The sequence below is a fragment of the Mobula hypostoma genome, chromosome 18, assembly GCF_963921235.1.
Source record: "Mobula hypostoma chromosome 18, sMobHyp1.1, whole genome shotgun sequence".
NCBI lineage: Eukaryota > Metazoa > Chordata > Chondrichthyes > Myliobatiformes > Myliobatidae > Mobula > Mobula hypostoma.
The window spans coordinates 68,842,792-68,868,228 of NC_086114.1; the positions used below are offsets into that span (position 1 = coordinate 68,842,792).

The following is a 25,437-nucleotide window of genomic DNA, read 5'->3' on the forward strand; positions in this document are numbered from 1 at the left end:
TTTACAAGGATGTTACCTGGATTGGGAAGCATAGATTGAGTGAACTTGGCCTTTCCTCCTTGGAGCGACGGAGGATGAGTAGTGATCTGATGGAGGTGTATAAGATGATGAGAGGTATTGATTGTGTGGATAGTCAGAGGCCTTTTCCCAGGGCTGAAATGGCTAACACGAGAGGGCACAGTTTTAAGGTGCTTGGAAGTAGGTACAGAGGAGATGTCAGGGGTAAGTTTTTTTATGCAGAGAATGGTGAGTGCGTGGAATGGGCTGTTGGTGACTGTGGTGGAGGTCGATACGATATGGTCTTTTAAAAGACTCCTGGACAGGTACATGGAGCTTAAAAAAAAGAGGGCTATGGGTAACCTGGGTAATTTCTAAAGTAAGGACATGTTCGGCACAGCATTGCTGGCTGAAGGGCCTGTAGGTTCTCTATGTTTCTATGTCTATATTTCTAAATTTTCTCTATTCTTTCAATTTTATTGATATCTTTTCTGTAGTTTTTCCTGGTTACTTACAGTATCTGCATGCTATACATACTTGTACATGGCTCCAACCGTACCAAAATGGGTCATTCTGCCCTCCATTTCTCTGCAGACCTTTTAGCTCATCTCATTTGCTTATGCCCTTCTCTGTGATTTAAATGTCTGAATGAATTAAATGTAGTGATCTATCTGATTCCACCTCCTCTGGCAGCACATTTCAGACATTAACTACTCTGTAACAAGCTGACCCCGGAGACCAGCTTTAAATCTTGCGGCCCCTTGTTTTTGATACCCCTACCATAGTGAAATATTTTGACTATCTGAGCCACTTGTAATCTTTCTACGTCCATCAGGGCACACCTCAGCCAACCTTAACTCCAGAAAAAACACCTGTCGAAAGGCCTTCAGTGTTGGCAAGACCCCGATGAACTCATCTGCAGTCACAGTTTTGCAAACACATTTGCACACGACATTCCGTATGTGCCTAACCAGTGCTTTGTAATATTATGCCCTGACTCTGATATTCTTTGAAGGTAAGCACACCTTCATGTGCACTGGGATTGTTCTGCAATCTCATAATTGAGATAAAATGTTTTTCATTCTTTCCTATCTTCCTTGGCTACATTCATGTGTAGTGTTGAATGACAATTAAACAAACTTTTATTTTCTACGGTCTCTTTTGATAGGTTGCTTTATCAAATGCCGTGGATAAATTCTGTTTCCCTGAGTTTCTCTTTCCCTTCCAATTCCTGATGTACTGTTATTTCTGCGATATTAATTCAAACCTTTATATTGAAGAATGATGCAAAATACTCGTGTAATTCATCTGTCAAATCCATGTTTTCGTTAATCTCTCTTTTTGAAGTTACGTTGTGAACCCTCATTTTTTAAATACCCATAGACGCTCGTAATACCTGTTTTTATATTTCAGGCTTACTAAATGCCATACTCTGTTATTTCCTTGCTTATTAATGTTTCAGTTGACGGATGTTTTATATGCTGATATGATCTGTCACTTTGCGCCGTAACGTGCTGCTTTTGAGTTTGATGCTGGAACATTTCTGTTTTGTGGAGATCCTCTTGATCCCGTCTGATGATCCTTGGAACTAACGGCATTGCAGGGACTCGGCTCTCCCGACCGAACCCAGACTCTTTTAGTAATAAGTATCTAGGCGGCAGACTCGCAGCTTTTGGCCGCTTTCTCCGGTTTTCCCGGCGGTTTAACAACTCCCATCTCGGGCCGCGCCGGGCCGGCGTCGGAACATGGAGCGCTGGCGCCACCAGCACCGGAAGTGGCGGTTGTCAGGGAGCCGGGGAGCGCCGGTAGGGAGCGGAGCATCGATACCGGGACCGGGAGCGGGAGCGGGAGCGGGAGCAGGGCCGGAGTGGGACATGCTACCCGGCAAATACCGGCCAAGGGTGCTCGGAAACCCGGTAGGTCCTCTGCGGTATCCATGGCAACCGAACCACGCCTCGCCCTTTGTCCGAGGTGCCCGGTTTCGCCGCCTGACCTGGTCGCCGGCCCACACCTCCAATGTCCCATCCCTGTCCTCTCACCCCACCCCACCACCCCATCTCCCCACCTGCCACCCTGTCTCATACCTCATCGCACCTCCAACCTGTCCCCACCACCCTGTCTCCCAACCCACCCCACCTCACCTCTCACCCCACCCAGTCTCCCAACCCAGTCTTCTCACCCTATGTCACCCCACCCCAGTCCCCTCTCCCCCTCACCCCGCCCCAGGCCCCTCTCTCCCCCCACCTTACTCCACTCCCCTCTCCCCCCACCTTGCTCCAGTCCCCTCTCCCCTCTGCTCCCTGCCCCAGTTCCCTCTCTCCCCTGCCCCAGTCACCTCTCCCCCTCACCCCTGTCCATTCCCCATGACCATTTCCCCTCTCTCCCCCCACCCCACCCCAGTCCCCTCTCCTAACCGTACATGGTCTCCCCTTGGTGTCCGTCCCTCAACCCATCTCCAGTCATGGAGAGCTGCGAGACAACCAGATGGAATTCCATCTTTAGAAAGGGGTGACATAGGGCCAGAGAATGTTGAATCTTTGTGGGTGGAGTTAAGAAACTGTAAGGGTAAAAAAAGCAGTGTGGGAATCATATATAGGCCTCCAAATAGTTGCCAAGATGTCTAGTTGAGATTGCAAAGGGAGCTGGAAAAGGCATGTAATCAGGGTAATGACACATTTGTAATGGGGACTTCAATATGCAAGGGGATTGGCAAAATCAGGTTGGTGTCAGATCACAAGAGAGGGAATTTGTTGAATGTCTACGAGATGGCTTTTTAGAACAGCTTGTGCTTGAGTCTACACAGGGAAAGGCTAATTTAGATTGGCTGTTGTATAATAATCCAGATTTTATTAGGGAACTTAATGTAAAGGAGCCCTGAGGAGGCAGTGATCATAATGTGATTGAATTCATACTGCAATTTGAGAGGGAGAAGCAAAAGTCAGATATATCAGTATCACAAAGGAATAAAGAGAATTACAGAGGCATGAGAGAGGAGCTTGCCCAGATGGATTGGAGGGGGATACTGGCAAGGATGATGGCAGAGCAGAGATGGCTGAAGTTTCTGGGAATAGTTCACAAGGCACAGGATAGACATATCCCACAGAAGAAGCAGTTCTCAAATGGCAGTGGTAGGCAAATGTGGCTGCCAAGGGAAGTTAAGGACTACATAAAAGCCAAGGAAAGGGCATATAAGGTAGCAAAAGTAAGTGGGAAGTTGGATGAATTGGAAGTTTTTAAAATTCAATAAAAGGCAACTAAAAGCTCCAAGAAGGCAAAAGATGAAATATGAGGACAATCTAGCCAATAATATAAAGCCGGATACTAAAAGTTTTTTCAGTTATATAAAGAGTAAAAGGGAGGTGAGATTTGATATTGGACCACTGGAAAATGATGCTGGTGAGGTAGTAATGGGGGACAAAGAAATGGCAGATGAACTTAATGAGTACTTTGCATCTGTTGTCACTGTGGAAGACATTAGCAATGTGCCAGAGGTCTGTGAGTGTCAGGGAGCAGGAGTGAGTGCCATTGCTTTTACAAAGAAAAAAGTGCTTGGCAAACTCAAAGGTCACTAGAATGATTCTGGGAATGAGAGGGTTAACATATGAGGAATGTTTGACCAATCTTGGACTGTACTCCTTGGAGTTTAGAAGAATGAGGAGGGACCACATAGAAACATTTTGAATGTTGAAAGGCATGGACAGAGTGGATGTGGCAAAGTTGTTTCCCATGGTGAGTGAGTCTAGTATGAGAGGGCATGACTTAAGGATTGAAGGGCGCCCATTCAGAACAGAGATGCGAAGAAATTTTTTTAGTCAGAGGGTGGTGAATCTGTGGAAATTGTTGCCACGGGCAGCAGTGGAGGTCAAGTCATTGGGTGTATTTAAAGTAGGGATTGATAGGTATCTGAGTAGCCAGGGCATCAAAGGTTATGGTGAGAAGGTGGGGGAGTGGGACTAAATGGGAGAATGAATCAGCTCATGATAAAATGGCAGAGCAGACTCGATGGGCCGAATGGCCAACTTCTGCTCCTTTGTCTTATGGTCTTCAGCTGGATAAGTCACCTGGACCAGATGGGCTGCATCCCAGAGTCCTGAAGGAGGTTGCTAGATCTCTAGTCAGTTCAGATTGACAACAATATCTCCTCCACAATCTGCATTAGCAGAGCTGCACCACAAGGCTATGTGTGTGTGTGCTCAGTGTCCTGTTCTACTCACCTTTTACTTATGACTGTGTGGCCCTTAACACCCAGAAGATCAAGGAGATCATTGTGGACTTCAGGCATGCCAGGAGCCATGCTCACGTCCCCATCTACATCAACGGAGCTGTAGTGGAGCGTGTATCAAGCTTCAAATTCCTTGGTGTTCGCATTTCTGAGGAGCTCACCTAGTCATAGTGATAGTCATACTTTATTGATCCCAGGGGAAATTAGTTTTCGTTACAGTTGCACCAGAAATAATAAATAGTAATAGAACCATAAATAGTTAAGTAGTAATATGTAAATTATGCCAGTAAATTATGAAATAAGAAATAAGTCCAGGACCAGCCTATTGGCTCAGGGTGTCTGACCCTCCAAGGGAGGAGTTGTAAAGTTTGATGGCCACAGGCAGGAATGACTTCCTATAACGCTTTGTGTTGCATCTCGGTGGAATGAGTCTCTGGCTAAATGTACTCCTGTGCTCACCCAGTACATTATGTAGTGAATGGGAGACATTGTCCAAGATGGCATGCAACTTAGACAGCATCCTCTTTTCAGACACCACCGTCAGAGAGTCCAGTTCCATCCCCACAACATCACTGGCCTTACGAATGAGTTTGTTGATTCTGTTGGTGTCTGCTGCCCTCAGCCTGCTGCCCCAGCACACAACAGCAAACATGATAGCACTGGCCACCACAGACTCGTAGAACATTCTCAGCATCGTCCGGCAGATGTCAAAGGACCTCAGTCTCCTCAGGAAATAGAGATGGCTCTGACCCTTCTTGTAGATAGCCTCAGTGTTCTTTGACTAGTCCAGTTTATTGTTGATTCGTATCCCCAGGTATTTGTAATCCTCCACCATGTCCACACTGACCCCCTGGATGGAAACAGGGGTCACCGGTACCTTAGCTCTCCTCAGGTCTACCACCAGCTCCTTACTCTTTTTCATGTTAAGCTGCAGATAATTCTGCTCACACCATGTGACAAAGTTTCCTACCATAGCCCTGTACTCAGCCTCATCTCCCTTGCTGATGCATCCAACTATGGCAGAGTCATCTGAAAACTTCTGAAGATGACAAGACTCTGTGCAGTAGTTGAAGTCCGAGGTGTAAATGGTGAAGAGAAAGGGAGACAAGACAGTCCCCTGTGGAGCCCCAGTGCTGCTGATCATTCTGTCGGACATACACTGTTGCAAACACACGTACTGTGGTCTGCCAGTCAGGTAATCAAGAATCCATGACACCAGGGGAGCATCCACCTGCATCGCTGTCAGCTTCTCCCCCAGCAGAGCAGGGCGGATGGTGTTGAACGCACTGGAGAAGTCAAAAAACATGACCCTCACAGTGCTCGCTGGCTTGTCCAGGTGGGTGTAGACACGGTTCAGCAGGTAGACGATGGCATCCTCAACTCCTAGTCGGGGCTGGTAAGTGAACTGGAGGGGATCTAAGTGTGGCCTGACCATAGGCCGGAGCAGCTCCAGAACAAGTCTCTCCAGGATCTTCATGATGTGGGAGGTCAATGCCACCGGTCTGTAGTCATTGAGGCCACTGGGGTACAGCGTCTTCGGCACAGGGTCGAGGCAGTACGTCTTCCACAGCACAGGAACCCTCTGGAGACTCAGGCTCAGGTTGAATACGTGGTGAAGTACTCCACATAGCTGAGGGGCACAGGCTTTGAGCACCCTGGTACTGACACCATCCGGTCCTGCGGCCTTGCTTGGGTTGAGATGTTTCAGCTGTCTTCTCACCTGTTCAGCTGTGAAGCCCACCGTGGTGGTTTCGTGTGGGGAAGGGGTATAGTCATGAGAGCAGGGTGGGGGACTGTGAGGAGGGGTAGGAGGGGAGAGTGGAATATGTGTTGGTTGGGGGCCAACAACAGATGGCTCATGTGGGGTTTGGGCAGGGGCCACAATGTCAAATCTGTTAAAGAACAGGTTAAGTTCGTTGGCCCTGTCCACACTGCCTTCAGCTCCTCTGTTGCTAGTTTGCCGGAACCCAGTGATGGTCCTCATCCCCCTCCAGACCTCTCTCATGTTGTTCTGCTGGAGTTTCCACTCAAGCTTCCCCCGTACCTGTCTTTAGCCTCCCTGATCCTGGCTTTCAGGTCCTTCTGTATTGCCCTCAGCTCCTCCCTATTTCCATCTCTAAACGCCCTCTTTTTAGCGTTCAGGATGTCCTTAATGTCCTTTGTCACCCATGGCTTTTTATTTGAATAACAAAGGACAGTTCTTGTCGGAACATTGCAGTCCACACAGAAGTTGATGTAATCAGTGATGCATTCTGTGAGCCCATCAATATCCTCTCCATGTGGCTCACAGAGTGCCTGCCAGTCTGTCACCTCAAAACAACCCTGGAGCGCCTCATAAGCCTCCTCCGACCATTTCCTCACTGTTCTCGAGGTTGCAGGTTTACTCTTCACCAGAGGCACGTAGCAGGGTTTTAGATGCACCAGGTTGTGATCTGACCTTCCCAGTGGGGGGAGGGGAGAGGAGCTGTGTGCATCCTTAACGTTAGTGTACATCAAATCCAGAGTCCTCTCCCCTCTGGTTGCACAGCTCACATACTGCGTGAAGTTGGGCAGTGTTCTAGCCATGGTAACATGGTTGAAGTCACCCGAGATGGTAATGAGGGCACTCGGGTGCTGGGTTTGTAATCTGGCTATGACGGTGTAAATGATGTTACACGCCGACGTCGGGTTTGCAGAGGGAGGGATGTACACAACAACCACAATTGCATGCGAGATTTCCCTTGGCAAATAATATGGCCGGAGTCCAACAGCAAAAAGTTCAATATCCGGGCTACGAACACGTTCTTTGATCGTAATATGCCCAGGATTGCACCATCTGTTGTTTACCAGAACCCCAAGCCCCCCTCCTTTACGTTTACCACTCTCAGTGCAATTCCGGTCAGCTCGAACGGTCTGGAAGCCCTCTATGGAAACACTTTGATTGGGTATGTCCTTGTGCAGCCACGTCTCAGTAAAGCACATGACACTGCTCTCCCGAAATGTTCTCTGACTCCTGACAAGCGCCGTCAGTTCGTCCATTTTATTCCCCAGCGATCTCACATTTCCCATGATGAGAGAGGGGAGACATGACTTATAACTTCCCTTCTCCATAAGCCCCTGTTGTCTCGACCCGGTCTTCTTCCCTCGCCTTTTTTGATCCGCCTCTGCATCCTCTGTGTGTTTTCCTCCAGATTTCAGCCGGGATGTCCGCTGCTCTGTTCGCTAAACCGGCGGGCATGAGCATAATCAATTGTTCCCTGGAATAAGCAATGCGACCATCCTGCTGCCACGCTACGTGTTACCGTGAGGAAAAAAATACAACAAATAACTAAGTTAAAAAGTTTAAAAGTGAGAAACTACGGAGCAACTGTAACCGGCTGCATGCACGACCGGCGCAAGCGCACAAATACCTGGTCCCTGAACTCCTCCATCCTGGTCAAAAAAGCGCAACAGCGCCTTTATTTCCTGCGGAGCATCAAGAAAGCTCACCTCTGTCCCAGGATATTGACGGACTTTTACTGCTGTACCATTGAGAGCATGCTCACCAACTGCATCTCAGTGTGGTATGGCAATTGTCCTGTATCGGACTGCAAAGTACTCCGGTGTGTGGTGAAAAATGCCCAGCGGATTATCAGCACCCAATTGCCCACCATTGAGAACATCTACCATAAATGCTGTCTGGGCAGGATGAAAAGCATTATCAAGGATACATCGCACCCTAACCATGGACTTTTTACTCTCCTCCCATCCGGTAGACACTACAGGAGCCTCCACTCCCGCACCAGCAGACACAGGAAGAGCTTCTTCCCTGAGGCTGTGACCCTGCTGAACTTCACATCACAGCGCTGTATTGCACCCATATTGTACTGTCTCAGTACTCTTATAGTTGTGTGCTGTAGCACTTACTTTTTATTCGCAGTTATTTTGTAAATAACACTATTCTTTTGCGCTTCTGGTCAGATGCTAACCGCATTTCATTGGTTTTGTATCTGTACTTGGCACAATGACAATAAAGTTGAATCTAATCTAATCTCATCTAAGCATAGCTCCAATGGCATAGGCTGAATCAAAGGTGATGACAAATCAACATATTGGATTGTTGTTGTTTCTTTTCGCGCCTTCTTCCTGATTGTTGCCACAACAACCTCTCATTCAATGTCAGCAAATCCAAAGGGGTGGTTAATGACTACAGGAGGAGGAAATGAGCCAGTCCACATCGCAGGATCAGAGTTGGAGAGGGTCAGTGACTTGAAATTCATTTCAGAGGGTCTTTCCATGAACCAGCTTGTTCGTGCCTTTACAAAAAAGGCACAAATGGCACTATCTCTGCTTTCTCAGTAGTTTGTAAAAATTTGTCGTATCATCTAAAACTTCGACAAACTTCTGTAAATGTGTGCTGGAGAGTATACTGACTGATTGCATCACGGCCTGGTATGGAAACATCAAATCCCTTGGACAGAAAATCTTGCAAAAAGTACTGGGTATAGCCTAGCCCACCACAGGTAAAGTCCTCTCCACCTTTGTGCACATCTACACGGAGTGCTGTCGCAGAAAAACAGAATCCATTATCAGGGACCTCCACCATCCAGGACAAGTTCTCTTCTCACTACTGTCATCAAGAAGGTGGTACAGGAGCCTCAGGGCTCACACCACCAGGTTCAGAAGCGGTAATTACCCCTCAGCCATCAGGACCAGTAACATGAACCATCCCTCACACCCGTCTGATGGACTGTTTGCCCTTCTACCATCAGGGAAGAGGCTATGTAGCATTTACGCGAGAACCACCAGAATAAAAAACAGTTAGTTTCCTCAAGCAGTAAATCTGATCAAAACCTCCAACTATAACGCACCCCATGCCACTACTTTATCATTTCCAGCCAGTCACCTTATGTACAAGCACTCTTGTGCCTGGTGTCACTTTATGTACATACAATATATGTACGGAAGCTAGCTTACATATTTACATTTATTTTTTGTTATTGTGTTCTTTATCTTACTGTTTTTTTGTGCTGCATTGGATCTGGAGTAACAATTATTTTGTTCTTCTTTACATTTGTGTACTGGAAATTACATTAAACAATCTTGAATTTTAGTTGATGTAGTCTGAATTGGCCATCTCGATGTTGTGTCTCTCTCGATATTGATCACTCCTTTTAGTCCAAGTAACTTGTACAGCAGCAATGAGAAAGCTTTTGAATCAAAACAAGTCCCTTTTGGGATCAGAATCAGGTTTTATGTCACTGACATATCTTGAAATTCATTGTTTTGTGGCAGAAGTACAGTGCAATATATTAAAACTAGAAATTACAATAAGATGTGTATAAATTAAATTAATTAAGTAATGTAAAGAGGAGCAGAAATAGTGAGGTAATGTTCCAGGTGGCTACGCATCGAGGAAATATAAGTCATCCAAAAAACGAAGGATAGATCTATATGGAAAACCATGGTCACCAAAGTCTGCGTCGGGTTTGGTGCCCAGGCAGTTAGACAGTGTCATGGGTTGGCCCATTACAAAATCTGCTAGCTGGGAAGAAGCTGTTTCTGAAATGTTGAGTGTGTGCCTTCAGGCTCCTGTACCACCTCCTTGATGGTAGCAATGAACAGAAACTATTAACGTCAGTTTCTTCTATCATCACTTTTCACGTTGGGATTTTGTGTCTTGAAATAATTTTTTTTGCTATTTTGAAAACGTCTATCATCAAACCCCTCAGCATTCAAGCTTCCAGGTAATACAATCCTAGTTTACTGGACTCAGGTAGTACTCGGTCCAGGTAATACCCTAGTTTATGTAATCTGTTTCTGTAATTTCACCCTTGGCACCCTTTTGTTATTCTGTTAAATCTACATTGCAGATCCACTAAAGTCAGTACATCTTTCTCAAGGTTGCCCACAGTACTTCAGGTGTCATCTCTGCACTTTTTGCTGGAACATATCTTTATCGTTAGCAAACAGATCTGAGGATTGTGATATATTTAGCACAGGTATATAATGACAAAGCAGCTCTGACTTCATCTAAGCATGACTTTATTTAAATACAAGAATTGCCAAAATTTTGAATCTTTCCTGCCTTTCAAGGTTAACTGTTTGCATGTTTGTGTTGAAAGTGAGGCTTCTGATCACAGGGCTTTTAATTAATACGAAGTATTTTATACAGGTATTGTAACTCCACTCTTTTATTTGCAGATTAATACTTGTGCTCTTCAATTATCCGTGCAGGCTTCAGCTGTCGGGGACCGATCATCCCAGAGACAGCAGGTAAAAAGATGCTTGCCAATGAGTGACAGGTTCTGAGGAATTGTAGGAATTACACCGATTTCACCAATAGGATTAGATGGTCTGAAAACAATTGATGTTATGGAGGGGATAGAAATCTTATTGATCTGTTGCTTTTTTCTGGCTTTAATTCCATTTTAAATTGTAGTTGCTGATTTACTGATTGGTAAACTGTTCCAATATAGTATCAGTTTACACAGCTTTTGGTTCAAAAGTAGCATGCACTAGACAAGCTTAAAACAAATTCCACCTCCAGCAGATTGAGTTAATATTTTGCTGTTCCATCTTTGAGAAAGGTGGTAGTCTAGTAAAACCGAGTAAAAGGAGGAAAGTCTACGAATATTTCTATCTTTAGTGTTAATGAAAGCTACCAATGTAAGAATATTACTTAATAAATTGAAGTAGGAGGCAGCTGTTAGGCCTCTTGTGCCTGCTCGGTCGGCAGTATCTGAGCTTCTACTTCCTGTTTTCCTGCACATCCCAAATCTCTGATTTAAATACATGCAAAAGAAAAAATAATACTGCTGCAGTTCCAGAAAAAGAGATGTGAGTGTTTGATGCTCTTAAGCCATCTGAATTTTCGCCATCACAGAGATCAGTCTTAACCCAGTTGATTTGTTCTTGGTGATTTGAATTAATTCATTAAAAAAAAGCCATGGTTCTTGACAACTCTTACCCAGATATACTGAAGACCAGTGTTCCAGAACCAGCTATGCCTGTAGCCAGAGGTGCAGAGTACGTAGTCCGGAGGGAAAGGGAAGGAAATACTAAAGAAGCAGGCTCTTGTGTTTAGAACGAGAAGGTTAATGTAGAATCCTTCAGGTATAGGTCCTTCAGCCCATGATGCTATGTTGACATTCCCTCCCACATAGCCTTTCATTTTCTGTTATCTCATGATAACTGTGATATGAATGAAATAACTGAGTCAATATAAAGAGACCTAAGAAAAAATCAGGGATGTAACTAGATTAAGGGAAAATAACTTAATTAACATTAAGGGAAAACAAATGTCTTCATCAACACAGAATATGAATAATACATGAATTATACATCAACATTATGCCAATGCTATACAGAAAGTAAGACGGAAAAATAAAACCAAAGATGCAATTGAAGACAAGTCCATGAAAGAGTGTGAGATGGACCATAAGGCGTGCTTAGTTCGTACAAGAACCCGGTGGCTGTAGGATAGTAGCTCTTCCTGAACCTGGCTGTGTAGAACCTCAAACTTCTGTACCTCCTGCCTGACGGTATCAGTTCCGAATTAGAAGCAATATATTTAAGTTCTTTCCCTTGTCTCCTCCATTTTCTCTTAATTCTTCCCTTTCATGAATGTATCCATCATAGTTGAATCTGATTCATTGCTTCTCATTCCAGTCCCCTACCATTTATTGCATAAATTTTTGTCTTTGCCTGTCCATTGTGCTAAATCTTCCTTCTGTGTCTTCTAATTCTTGATCCTTCTGGTGAAATTCTGTTCACTTTCCTATTATCTTACAGCTATTTGTGATTTTCTTTTGTGATCAAAATCATGACATTCTGAATTCAAGGGGCTAAATTACCACAGAAGTATATTTCTATCTTTTATTACTTTGCAGCTTGATTATAAAATAAACAAGGAGCTCCTTCCCTCACACAAGCTTTTGAATGTAGAAGGTGACAAGAATTTCCATGGCAAACCAGGTATGGTATCTGATAGATTTTATTTGCATGCATTGAAAGGTTAAGGGTACTGAGCACTCGATATAATGACAACAAACTAGTTTTAAACTTTACGAAGTTACAAGGATCTGGGCAGAGTGAGTGTGGTTGAGGGTAGAGGACATTGTGATCCTACAGTAGGCAAGAGTAGAAATCGATGCCTAAACTATCAAAGAGAAGATGGAGGGCATCACCTGTACTTCAGGGAGATGGTACAGTACCATGACTGTTCATCACAGAGAGGCCAGAGGACATGGGGAGATCGCGATGACAGGCCATCATGGAGAGTGTGGTCATTCAATAAGATTATGTATTGCAGGCGCTTCACAGAATCCTGGAAATCCCATCCTACTGAGGGTTTACAGTATTTCAGAAGAAACTGTTGGTGGCAATAAACACTAGCCTTTCTGTGGTGCAGAGATAAAAATGAATTTATAAAAAGGAACTTCTATAAGTTAAGTGTTTTAAAGACACAATTGTATATTAAACAAACTCTGACCTCTCTCATTAACGAGGTGTTTTTGCCCTCAGAACTGCCACTCACTGGGTGTTTCCTTTTTGTTTTTCACACTGTTCTCTGTAAACTCTAGAGACTGTTGTGCATGAAAATCCCAGGAGATTAGCAGTTTCTGAGATACTCAAACCACCTCATCTGGCACCAACAATCATTTCACAGTTAAATTTACTAAGCTTACATTTCTTCCCCATTCTGATGTTTTGTCTGCATGCTTTAATGCATTGAGTTGCTACCATGTGGAAATTGAATCCGGATAAAGTCACTCAGAGACCGTATAAGTACAAACTCTTTATTCAAAGCGCCCGGGGCTTACTCAGTTAGTCGCTCAAACAGGAACAGTCTGTCTGTGACTGTTCCTGCCCAATCCACCATTAACTAACAATTCCCCTTACAACACAGATATATTTGTTCAGATACAAATGGGTGGAGATTAGGAACAGGAAGGGGTCAATAACTTTACTGGGTATTTTTTATAGTCTGCCCAATAGTGACAGGGATATCGAGGAGCAGATAGGGAAAAAGATCCTGGAAAGGTGTAATAATAACAGAGTTGTCGTGATGGGAGATTTTAATTTCCCAAATATAGATTGGCATCTCCCTAGAGCAAGGGGTTTAGATGGGATGGAGCTTGTTAGGTGTGTTCAGGAAGGTTTCTTGACATAATATGTGGATAAGCCTACAAGAGGAGATTTGGTATTGGGAAATGAACCTGGTCAGGTGTCAGATCTCTCAGTGGGAGAACATTTTGGAGATAGCAATCATAATTCTATCTCCATTACAGAGAGAGATAGGAACAGACAAGTTAGAAAAGCGTTTAGTTGGGGTAAGGGGAATTATGAGGCTATCAGGCAGGAAATTGGAAGCTTAAATTGGAAACAGGTATTCTCAGGGAAAAGTATGGAAGAAATGTGTCAAATGTTCAGGGAATATTTGTGTGAAGTTCTGCATAGGTACATTCCAATGAGACAGGGAAGTTATGGTAGGGTGCAGGAACCATGGTAAACAAAGGCTGTAATAAATCTGGTTAAGAAGAAAAGAAAAGCTTACAAAAGGTTCAGAGAGCTAAGTAATGTTAGAGATCTCGAAGATTATAAGGCTAACAGGAAGGAGCTTAAGAAGGAAATTAGGAGAGCCAGAAGGGGCCATGAGAAGGCCTTGGCGGGCAGGATTAAGGAAAACCCCAAGGCATTCTACAAGTGTGTGAAGAGCAGGAGGATAAGACGTGAAAGAATAGGACCAATCAAGTATGACAGTGGGAAAGTGTGTGTGGAACTGGAGGAAATAGCAGAGGTATTTAATGAATACTTCAGTTTTCACTGTGGAAAAGGATCTTGGTGATAATAGTAACGACTTGCAGCAGATTGAAAAGTTTGAGCATGTAGGTATTAAGAAAGGGGATGTGCTGGATAAGTCGCCAGGCCCGGACGAGATGTACCCCAGACTACTGTGGGAGACAAGGGAGGAGATGGCTGAGCCTCTGGCGATGATCTTTGCATCATCAATAGGGACGGGAGAGGTTCCAGAGGACTGGAGGGTTGCGAATGTTGTTCCTTTATTCAAGAAAGGGAGTAGAGATAGACCAGGAAATTATAGACCAGTGAGGCTTACCTCAGTGGTTGGTAAGTTGATGGAGAAGAACCTGAGAGGCAGGATTTGTGAACATTTGGAGAGGTATAATATGATTAGGAATAGTCAACACGGCTTTGTCAAGGGCAGGTCGTGCTTTACGAGCCTGATTGAATTTTTTGAGGATGTGACTAAACATTTTGATGAAGGAAGAGCAGTAGGTGTAGTGTATATGGATTTCAGCAAAGCATTTGATAAGGTACCCCATACAAGGCTTATTGAGAAAGTAAGGAGGCATGGGATCCAAGGGGACATTGCTTTATGGATCGAGAACTGGCTTGCCCACAGAAGGCAAAAGATTGGTTGTAGATAGGTCATATTCTGCATAGAGGTCGGTCACCGGTGGAGTGCCTCAGGGATCTGTTCTGGGACCCTTACTGTTCGTGACTTTTATAAATGACCTGGATGACAAAGTGGAGGGATGGGTTAGTAAGTTTGCTGATGACACAAAGGTTGGAGGTGGTGTGGATAGTGTGGAGGGCTGTCAGAGGTTACAGCGGGGCATTGATAGGATGCAAAACTGGGCTGAGAAGTGGCAGATGGAGTTCAACCTAGATAATTGTGAAGTGGTTCACTTTGGTAGGTCAAATATGATGGCAGAATATAGTATTAATGGTAAGACTCTTGGCAGTGTGGAGGATCAGAGGGATCTTGGAGTCCAAGTCCATAGGACGCTCAAAGGAGCTGCGCAGGTTGACTCTGTGGTTAAGAAGGCGTATGGTGTATTGGCTTTCAATCGTGGAATTGAATTTAGGAGCCGAGAGGTAATGTTGCAGCTATATAGAACCCTGGACAGAACCCACTTGGAGTACTGTGCTCAGTTTTGGTCGCCTCACTACAGGAAGGATGTGGAAGCCATAGAAAGGGTGCAGAGGAGATTTACAAGGATGTTACCTGGATTGGGGAGCATGTCTTACGAGGATAGGTTGAGTGAACTCGGCCTTTTCTTCTTGGAGCGACGGAGGATGAGAGGTGACCTAATAGAGTTGTATGAGACATTGAGAGGCGTTGATCGTGTGGATAGTCAGAAGCTTCTTCCAAGGGCTGAAATGGTTGCCACAAGAGGACACATGTTTAAGGTGCTGGGGAGTAGATACAGAGGAGATGTCAGGGGTAAGTTTTTTTACTCAGAGAGTGGTGAGTGCGTGGAATGGGCTGCCAGTGACAGTGGTGGAAGCAGATACGATAGGGTCTTTTAAGAGACTTTTGGATAGGTACATGGAGCTTAGAAAAATAGAGGGCTGTAGGTAAGCCTAGTGATTTTTAGGGTAGGAACTTGTTCGGCACAACTTTGTGGACCGAAGGGCCTGTATTGTGCTGTAGGTTTTCTATGTTTCTATGATACCTACCACACAAGACAGGCTGGAGTCAAAGTTATCCACTACATGACAGCCCCGAAAGACAAATTACAAGATAGACATTAATGGACAGAACATACAGAAACAGGCTAGAGTGGTCCTATCTCTACGCATGAGTGCACAAGGAGAAAAGCACCCTGAAACCCTAGATCACTACCTTCAGGAAGAAATATGGCTCAGCATGGCTTAGCACATCTGCTGATCATCAGCGGTTTCTTTCAGAAAACAGGCTGCTACTGTTTCACGAAGTGTTAACCCTTACATGCTTTATCAACCACATGATTGGCTGATTGGATATTTGAATTAATGAGCAGGTGTAGCTAATAAAGTGGCCACTGGGTGTCAGGGTAAGATCACATTCTCTGTTTCATTGAAAAGCAGAGCAGGGCTCATGGCCTATTTCTGTTGCTTCTCATGTTCTCCAGCATTTTTGATGTCTGTGAGTGACTTTTTGTATCTGTGTATTCTTACCCCATTTTAACAGTTATGTCACTGTATGCTGTTTATAATTAGAAGTGATTCAATTTACATATACATACTGAAGAGATGTGAAAATGTTTTGTAGTAAGTATTTGAGAATGTTAAGCTCCAACAGAGTCTCCTGTGGGTTAACTTTGACTGGTTTATCAGTGGGTGTAGAGAGAATTACAGAGATACCTTTGGTCTATAGCTTCTCCATTGCTGGCCATGCAACTTTCCTGTCAACTTCCTCAAGTTTTTAACCTACTGATCTCAAAGCAGGTTTGGTAGGTAGAGTTCTTGCCTTTGATTCAAAGTTTGATAGGTTCCAGGATCCACACACACAAATTCCAGTCTGACACTCCAGCACATATTAAGAGAGTGCTGCTCAGACAGAGATCCTGTCTGTTAGACATGTTGAACTGGGGCCCAGCTGCTCTTTTAGCTTAACAATCCCATCTCAGTACTGTGAAGAAGAGTTATCCAATGGCGTTCTTTATCCCTTGATTTTGGTTATTGGTCTTTAGAATATTGTTGTTTTGTGGGAGTTTGCTGTGTAAAAATTAGCTGCTTTGATTATACATTACGTCATTGATGCTACTTTAGAATTTATAATGTGGTTTGCAACGGGGGAAGTGCTGTACAAATATACATCTTTCTTTCGTGTCTCTAATTCTGTGCTCTAAGTTCTTTGCTACAATTGATAAGATCGTAGTTCAGTGTTTGTTGCAGTGTTCAAACTCTCTTATCATTTCCCCCTAGTTCTATGTAGTATGTACCCTACTCTTTTATGTCCATAAAACAAAGTCCTTTTCAACTTTTGAAACTGGAGTTCTGTATAATCTCTCTGATTTGCTCAGTTTTCTCTCGAGGAAATTATTAATATTAAACAGGAGGGATTCTACAGATACTAGAAATCTTGAACACAAAATGCTTGAGGAACTCAGCAGGTCAAAGTTCAAAGTAAATTTATTATCAAAGTACTTATATGTCACCCTATACAATCCTGAGATTCGTTTTCTTGTGTACAAGAAACATAATAGAATCAATGAAATACACCATCTTTAATAAACTTACTGATTCCCACAGTTACCCTAACTGTACCTTTTCACACCCTATCTCCTTTAAAAATGCTATTCCATTTTCTCTGCTTGTTCATCTCTGTCGTATCTGTTCTCAGGGCACGGCTTTCCATTCAGTTCCATTCCAGGACATCAGAGATGTCTTCCTTCTTTAAAGTACGAACTCTCCCTCTTTCCACTATTGCTGCATCCTCATCTGCATCTCCTCCATTACGTGTACATCCGGGCTCACCCCATCTTCCCGCTGCCTTGACACTGATAGAGTTCCTTTTGTTCTTACCTACCATCCCATCAGTTTCTGCATCCAGCACATCATCCTCCGAAACTTCCGCCGCCTCTGAAGGGATCCTACCACTAAAGGTATTTTTACCTCCCCCCCCCACCCCCACTTTCTGCAAGGATTCTTCCCCCTCCCCCCCATGATTCTCTTGTCCATTCCTCTCCACTTATCTCCCTCCCGGCACTTATCCCTGCAACAGCTATACCTGCCTATACACCACATCCCTTACCAACATCCACGGTCTCAGGTGCCGTCCACTTCACCTGTGAATCTGCTGGGGTTGTCTATTGTGTCCGGTGCTTCCGATGTGGCTACATTGGTGTGACTTATTGTAAATTGGAAGACCACTTTGTCGAGCACTTCTGCACCATCCACTACAAGTGGCCAAACGTTTTATTTCCATTTCCTTTTTCTTGTTCTGACGTGTCACTCCATGTTATGCAAAGATGAGGCCAACCTCAGCGTGGAGGAGCAACACCTTGTATGCCATCTGAGTAGCCCCCAAACTGATGGCATGAATTTCAATTTCTCCACCCGGTAAACAAATTCCCCCTTTTTCCTCTATTCCCCACTCTGACCTTTTACCTCTTCTCACCTACCTTTTACTTCCCCCGGATCAACTCCTCCTTCCCTTTCTCCTATGGTTTGCTCTCCGCTCCTGTCAGATTCCTTCTTTTTCAGTCCTTCACCTTTCCCACCCACCTGGCTTCACTTATCACCTTCCAGCTAGCCTCTTTCTCCCCCCCCCACCCTACTTTTTTTTTATTCTGGCATCTTCCCCCTTCCTTCTTAGTCCTGAGGAAGGATTGGCCTGAAACATTGACTGTCTATTCATTTCCATCGATGCTTCCTGGCTTGCTGAGTTTCCTCCAGCATTTTTTGTGTGTTGCTTCCCAACAGCATGGACAACAACCAGTGTGCTAAAGACAACAAAATGTGAAAGTACAAAATAGGATATAAAACAATAAATATCAAGAAGATGGGATGAAGAGTCCTTCAAAGTGAGCTTATAGGCTGTGAGCACAGTTCGGTGATCAGCAAGTTGAGTTGAGTGAAGCTATCCCCTCTGATGCAGGAGCCTGATGGTTGAGGGGTCATAACTGTTCCTGAACCTGGTAGTTGGGTCCCGAGGCTCTTCTACCATCTTTCTGAAAAGCAGCCTGCAGCACATGGCTGTGGCTCACCGGTGCCATCCTGGTCTTATTCAAGCAGCATCTATGGAGGGGAATAAATGGTCAACATTTTGGGATGAGATTCTTCATCAGTTCTGATAAAGGATCTCAGGCCAAATTGTTCGATTGTTTCATTGGTGTCCTGAAAGTATTAACGATGTGACTGAATCTCATTAATATCTGGTAGCGTAGGGGAATGCCCCAGCACAGAACAGGTGAGCTGTCCTGTGCACAAGCAACTCAGAAAAGAACATAATTATGAAAAAATATGAACCTCAGAGAGCAACTGAGTAAAAATTCCATTCCCTATTCGTGGGCAACTCTGTGTTCTGTTTTCTGTTGTAATTGAAAATTAGTTTATTTTTTATAAATTCACTTATTAGTTGAATGTAGGTAGTCAGACCTTGAGAGGAAGCTTATGGGGAGGAAGGCTTGATTTGTGCAGGTGCTACTTTTTTTTTGTTGTTCACAGAAGGAACATGCCATGATGATCTACTCCACCACTACTCAGAACCGTTATCGAAGGGGATAGCTGCGGATGTGCCTTCACATAGTCCCGCTTCAATAAAATGCAGGTCTCGACAGGGCTGTCAAAGCGCTGTGCCTTCCCCTTCGCATGGTCAGGGAACCTTGCCATACTTACCAGGTGCTTCACATTCATAAAATATTCTCCTTCTGTTTTAAAAATGTCTCATGAAATAAGTCCCATCTCATGTGGTCTGAATTAGGGGTGGAAGTTTTGCTACAGCTGTACAAACCATGAATGGACTCTTCCCTCCCCATCCTTAGAATTAATGCAAAGTCTCGACATGATACAAATTATTTTATCCCCACAGATGCTGCTTGATCCACTGAGTTCCCCCAGATAAGGGTTCTTAATTTTTTTTTATGCCATGGATTCCTTTGTCAGTCCGGTTAAGCCTCTGGACCCTTCTCAGACTAATGTATTTAAATATATCAAATAAAATACATAGGATTACAAATGAAACCAATTGTATTGAAATCTTATTCTTCATGTGCCTTGTGCGTTACAGGCTTGGGCGATCATGGCTCCCCACATTGAACGACCCCTCACAGCGTCAGTGATATCTTGCACACTTAGATCTGTTCTTTCACAGTGTCCATATATTTTTTTCTTTGCCTTCCTCTACCGTGTTTCCCAGGCGTATGGCCTTGTAATGTAAGGCATTCTATTTCTCCCTTTCTGATGACACGGCCCTGGAATTTAAGTTTCCTCTCATTTAATGTTCTCATTAAAGATCTTTTTGTATGGGCACGTTGGAGTACTGTCTCATTAGTTACCCTATCTGTATATGATATCTTAAGCATTCTTCTAAGAAACCACATTTCTGTTGCTTCTAAGTTTCTTTGGAGTTCTGGTGTTATAGTCCATGTTTTGGAAGCATACAGCAAGATTGACCAAATGTAACATTTTAATAGCCTAAGCCTTGTTGTCATAGAAATGTGTCTATTGGTAAAAATGGGTTTCATTTTTTGGAAGTTGGTTTTGGCAATGGCAATTCTTCTTTTTATTTCTACTTTACTTCTAGCATCTTGTGATATAAAACTACCAAGGTAGTTAAAGTCGACGTTTCAGGCCGAGACCCTTGGGTTAGTCCTGATGAAGGGTCTCGGCCTGAAACGTCGACTGCACCTCTTCCTACAGATGCTGCCTGGCCTGCTGCGTTCACCAGCAACTTTTATGTGTGTTGCTTGAATTTCCAGCATCTGCAGAATTCCTGTTGTTAAGGTAGTTAAAGCTGATCTTTTGTTCAATCTCTTGGTTACTGATGTACAACTGGCATTTGGGAGTATCCTGCTGTTTTGATATTACCATACACTTCATTTTTTTTTACAGTTGATGATTGGATCAAAATCTGCACTTGTTTGTACTACTTTGTCTAGGAAGATTTGTAGGTCCTCTGCAGCACTTGCTATTAGGGTGGTATCGTCTGCTTATCTTATATTGTTGATGTTGACACCTCCAATTTTTATCCCATCTAGGTCTTCTATTTCTCTGACAATCATTTCGCTATAGATATTAAATAATTCCAGTGAGGCAATGCATCCCTGTCTAACTCCTCTTTGAATTTTAGTCCAACTGCTTATATTATCATCAATTTTTACCGCCGCCATTTGATTCCAATATAAATTTTGAAGCAGTTGTTGGTCCCTTCCGGTCTATGTTTAGTTTAGCGAGAATTTGAAATAATTTTTCATGTTGCACTTTGTCAAATGCTTTAGGGAAATCAATAAAACGTAAAAAGACATCATTTTGATATTCAATTACCCTTTCTGAAGGTATTCGTAGTAAGAAAATTGTGTTCCTAGTTCCTCTATCCTCAATAAACCCATATTACAGTTTAGAAGTTTCTGGTCTTAACTTATTTTTAATTCGACTCAGAACAATTCTCAACAAGATCTTTATTATGTGACTCATAAGACTGATTGTTCTATAATTTTCACAGTCAATAGTTCTAGGAATTTTTGGCAGAGTTATAAATACTGATTTCAAGAGATCGTCAGGCAATACACCAGACTCGTATGTGCGATTAAACAGTTCAGAAAGAATATCTATGCCCAGATCTTCTAGGGCTTGTATCATTTCCACTGAAATTTCATCAGGTCCAGTGGCTTTACCATGTTTCATGATTTACATTGCTTTAGTTATTTGTTCTGTGGTAATAGGTGGGCAAGTGTTTAATATCTGGGGGTTCCCTTCTATTATCTTCAGAAAGCTGCTCTATATACTGAATCCACCTCTCACATACTTTATCTGGATCTGTTATTGTCATTTTCCTGTATTGAAATATAGTTATCAAAATATTTAAAAAGCTAATTTGTGATATAGTAATATATTTGCTTCTTTATTAATGCATTAAGTAACATTTAAAATACAGACAAGTTAAAATTAAATTTTAATTTTTAAATATATATCAGTGTGAAGGCTGTTGTTGCTTAGTTTGGATAAGAACATTAAACCTTGGTGTGGTCTTTGACAAAGCAACACATGTTGTGTTGGACATTCAATTGGTCACATTTGATCTAGCAGTTAGTCGTATAACTACTGTAATTTTGAAATGGTGATGAGTAGTAAATGATATTTTGAGGTATTTGTAACAACTGTAATGTGATATGAAAATATGACAAATTCACAGGTACATACATTCATCATTGAAGGAAAGGGTAAATTTCATTTGGAGGTTAGTGAAAATAAAAATGTAAATTTTTTTCCCATCTAAGATTACGGACCCCTTAGGGGTCAGTGGACCCCAGGATAAGAACCCTCACTCTAGATTCCAGCAGATGCAGTCACTTGTGAACCCAACTGGAACTGTATCCAAATCCAAACACCCAACTTTCGAACTTGGGAAGCAGGCCATTTAGCCCGTCTGCCTGCTCAGTAAGTTACTTCAACACCATTTTCCTGTACTGAACCCACATCCATCAATCTCCAAAGAGATCTATTATGTTTGTCTTGACACTCAATGACCGAAGTCCCTGTAGCTCAACCAAGTGCCATCGGACATAGTGGGAGACAAGGCAAAGAAATTGTTGGGACCCTGGCAGAGACTTGTGTCTTTCTTATCTGGGGTGATGTACTGGATGATCTGAAAATGGTAATGTTATGACTTTATTTAAGAAGGGCTGAAAGGACAAACCAAGGAGCTACAGGCCAGAGAACCTAACTTTGGTGGTGGGTAGGTTACTGGAGGAGACTCTGAAAGATAATTTATCTGCATTTGGGAAGACAAAGACTAGGGATAGACTGTGTGGCTTTGTACATGAAAGTTATCTCATGAATTTAATTGATTATTTTGAAGAGGTGATCAAGAGCGTTGATGAGGGCAGAATGGTAGATGTTGTCTACATGAACCTTAGAAAGGCTTTGGACATGGTCATGCATGGTGGATTGATGGAGAAGGTGAGATCATATGGGATCAAGGGTGAGCTAGCTAGTTCAATACTTCCATTTAATATTAGAGAATATATACAATATACAACCTGAAATTCTTGTTCTTCGCAGACAATTGGATGCAAGATTGGCTTGATAGATGGTGGTAGTGGAGAGTTATATTCCAGAGTGGATGCGTGTGACTGGTAGTGGGCTGAAATTCTGAAACTCGAGGGTATAGGTTTGTGAGATGAGAAGGATTTAAAAAGGGACCTGAGGTACACGTTTTTCACAAATAGTGGGTATATGAATGAGCTGCTAAGTGAAATGGTGGAGGCAGGTTTAATTACAACATTTTAAAGATACTTGGATAGGTTCAAGGATAGCAAAGGTTTAGAGGAATATGAGAATAAGAAAATTGTATATTTAAATGAATGTGATCGCTTCTCATTCTAATAAATTAAAGATATCATCGACTTATAAGACAGACTCAGATTCCCACAAATCAATGTGGTAGATGTTCACTGCATTTCATTTATCTTAATTAATACTTACATAGATTGGGAGACCAGAGCTGCCCCAAGTATTCCAGGTGTGGTCTTACCAGACCCCTGTAGAGTTGGAGTGAGATGGCTTCACTCTTGTGTTTGCTTTCCAAATTGCTTGCACTACCTGCAGGTTAGTGTTTAGTGATTTGTGTACAAGATGTTTTACAAAAATGACTTTTCAGTCTCTCATTAATTAACCTTTCTCCACTGAAGTAGTCTCACATTTTTCCACATATTGCATCTGCTCTGCCATTAGCTCACTTCAGCTGTCTATATTCCCAAGTCCTCTTGCATTCTCCCTAAAGCACTCACTGACATTCAGCTGTGTATAATCAGTAAATTTTCATAAGTTACACTTAATTCCCTCTTGATTACAGTAGATAGTGGTTGTGAGCAGCCAGACCACTAGCACTGAATCCGTGTTGCGCTCCAATCTGAAAATGACCCATTTATTTACACAACATACATCAAAGTTGCTGGTGAACGCAGCAGGCCAAGCAGCATCTGTAGGAAGAGGTGCAGTCGACGTTTCGGGCCGAGACCCTTCGTCAGGACTAACTGAAGGAAGAGTGAGTAAGGGATTTGAAAGTTGGAGGGGGAGGGGGAGATCCAAAATGATAGGAGAAGACAGGAGGGGGAGAGATAGAGCCGAGAGCTGGACAGGTGATAGGCAAAAGGGGATACGAGAGGATCATGGGACAGGAGGTGCGGGAAGAAAGACGGGGGGGGGTGACCCAGAGGATGGGCAAGAGGTATATTCAGAGGGACAGAGGGAGAAAAAGGAGAGTGAGAGAAGGAATGTGTGCATAAAAATGAGTAACAGATGGGGTACGAGGGGGAGATGGGGCCTTAGCGGAAGTTAGAGAAGTCAATGTTCATGCCATCAGGTTGGAGGCTACCCAGACGGAATATAAGGTGTTGTTCCTCCAACCTGAGTGTGGCTTCATCTTTACAGTAGAGGAGGCCGTGGATAGACATGTCAGAATGGGAATGGGATGTGGAATTAAAATGTGTGGCCACTGGGAGATCCTGCTTTCTCTGGCGGACAGAGCGTAGATGTTCAGCAAAGCGGTCTCCCAGTCTGCGTCGGGTCTCGCCAATATATAAAAGGCCACATCGGGAGCACCGGATGCAGTATATCACCCCAGTCGACTCACAGGTGAAGTGATGCCTCACCTGGAAGGACTGTTTGGGGCCCTGAATGGTGGTAAGGGAGGAAGTGTAAGGGCATGTGTAGCACTTGTTCCGCTTACACGGATAAGTGCCAGGAGGGACTGGGAGACCGCTTTGCTGAACATCTACGCTCTGTCCGCCAGAGAAAGCAGGATCTCCCAGTGGCCACACATTTTAATTCCACATCTCATTCCCATTCTGACATGTCTATCCACGGCCTCCTCTACTGTAAAGATGAAGCCACACTCAGGTTGGAGGAACAACACCTTATATTCCGTCTGGGTAGCCTCCAACCTGATGGCATGAACATCGACTTCTCTAACTTCCGCTAAGGCCCCATCTCCCCCTCGTACCCCATCTGTTACTCATTTTTATGCACACATTCTTTCTCTCACTCTCCTTTTTCTCCCTCTGTCCCTCTGAATGTACCTCTTGCCCATCCTCTGGGTCATCCCCCCCTTGTCTTTCTTCCCGGACTTCCTGTCCCATGATCCTCTCGTATCCCCTTTTGCCTATCACCTGTCCAGCTCTCGGCTCTATCCCTCCCCCTCCTGTCTTCTCCTATCATTTTGGATCTCCCCCTCCCCCTCCAACTTTCAAATCCTTTACTCACTCTTCCTTCAGTTAGTCCTGACGAAGGGTCTCGGCCTGAAACGTCGACTGCACCTCTTCCTACAGATGCTGCTTGGCCTGCTGCGTTCACCAGCAACTTTGATGTATGTTGCTTGAATTTCCAGCATCTGCAGAATTCCTGTTGTTTGCATTTATTTACACTCTATGTTGTGTTTGTTAACCTGTCCTTAATCCAGGTTGGGTATTACTCCCCAGAACAATATTCACTCTGATTTGATTTGAAATTCTCTTCACAAAGATTTTCTGAAAATTCAAACATACCACTTCAAGTAATTCATTTTTTTCTCAAAGACCCACACTCGGTGTTTTATGAACAGCTGCTTCCTCTTTGCCGTCAGACTTCTGAACTGACCATGAACCCATGAAAACTACCTTGTTATTCCTCTTTTCCACTATTTATTTATTTATTTGTAACTTTTCATAAATTTTATCTCTCACACTCTTTCTGCTGCACAACAACAATGTCAGTGATAATAAATCTGATTCTGGTTATGTTCTGTTTGTTCAGCTTGAATCTGTTGC

General features: G+C 43.4%; 1 protein-coding gene across 3 annotated transcripts in view; it reads left to right on the forward strand.

The window, feature by feature from the left end:
* The first annotated feature begins 1,614 nt into the window (after nt 1-1,614).
* Nucleotides 1,615-25,437, forward strand: part of LOC134358621 (leucine-rich repeat-containing protein 49-like) — a 130,535-nt gene continuing 106,712 nt past the window's right edge. For 2 of the 3 annotated variants that reach the window (XM_063071072.1, XM_063071074.1), the window contains exons 1-4: nt 1,615-1,913; nt 10,382-10,453; nt 12,070-12,154; nt 19,139-19,312. In XM_063071072.1, coding sequence (XP_062927142.1) covers nt 1,743-1,913; nt 10,382-10,453; nt 12,070-12,154; nt 19,139-19,312 — 502 coding nt within the window. In that variant the 5' untranslated portion in view covers nt 1,615-1,742. The remainder of the gene's footprint in view (nt 1,914-10,381; nt 10,454-12,069; nt 12,155-19,138; nt 19,313-25,437) is intronic. The other variant, XM_063071073.1, reaches the window with a different exon arrangement.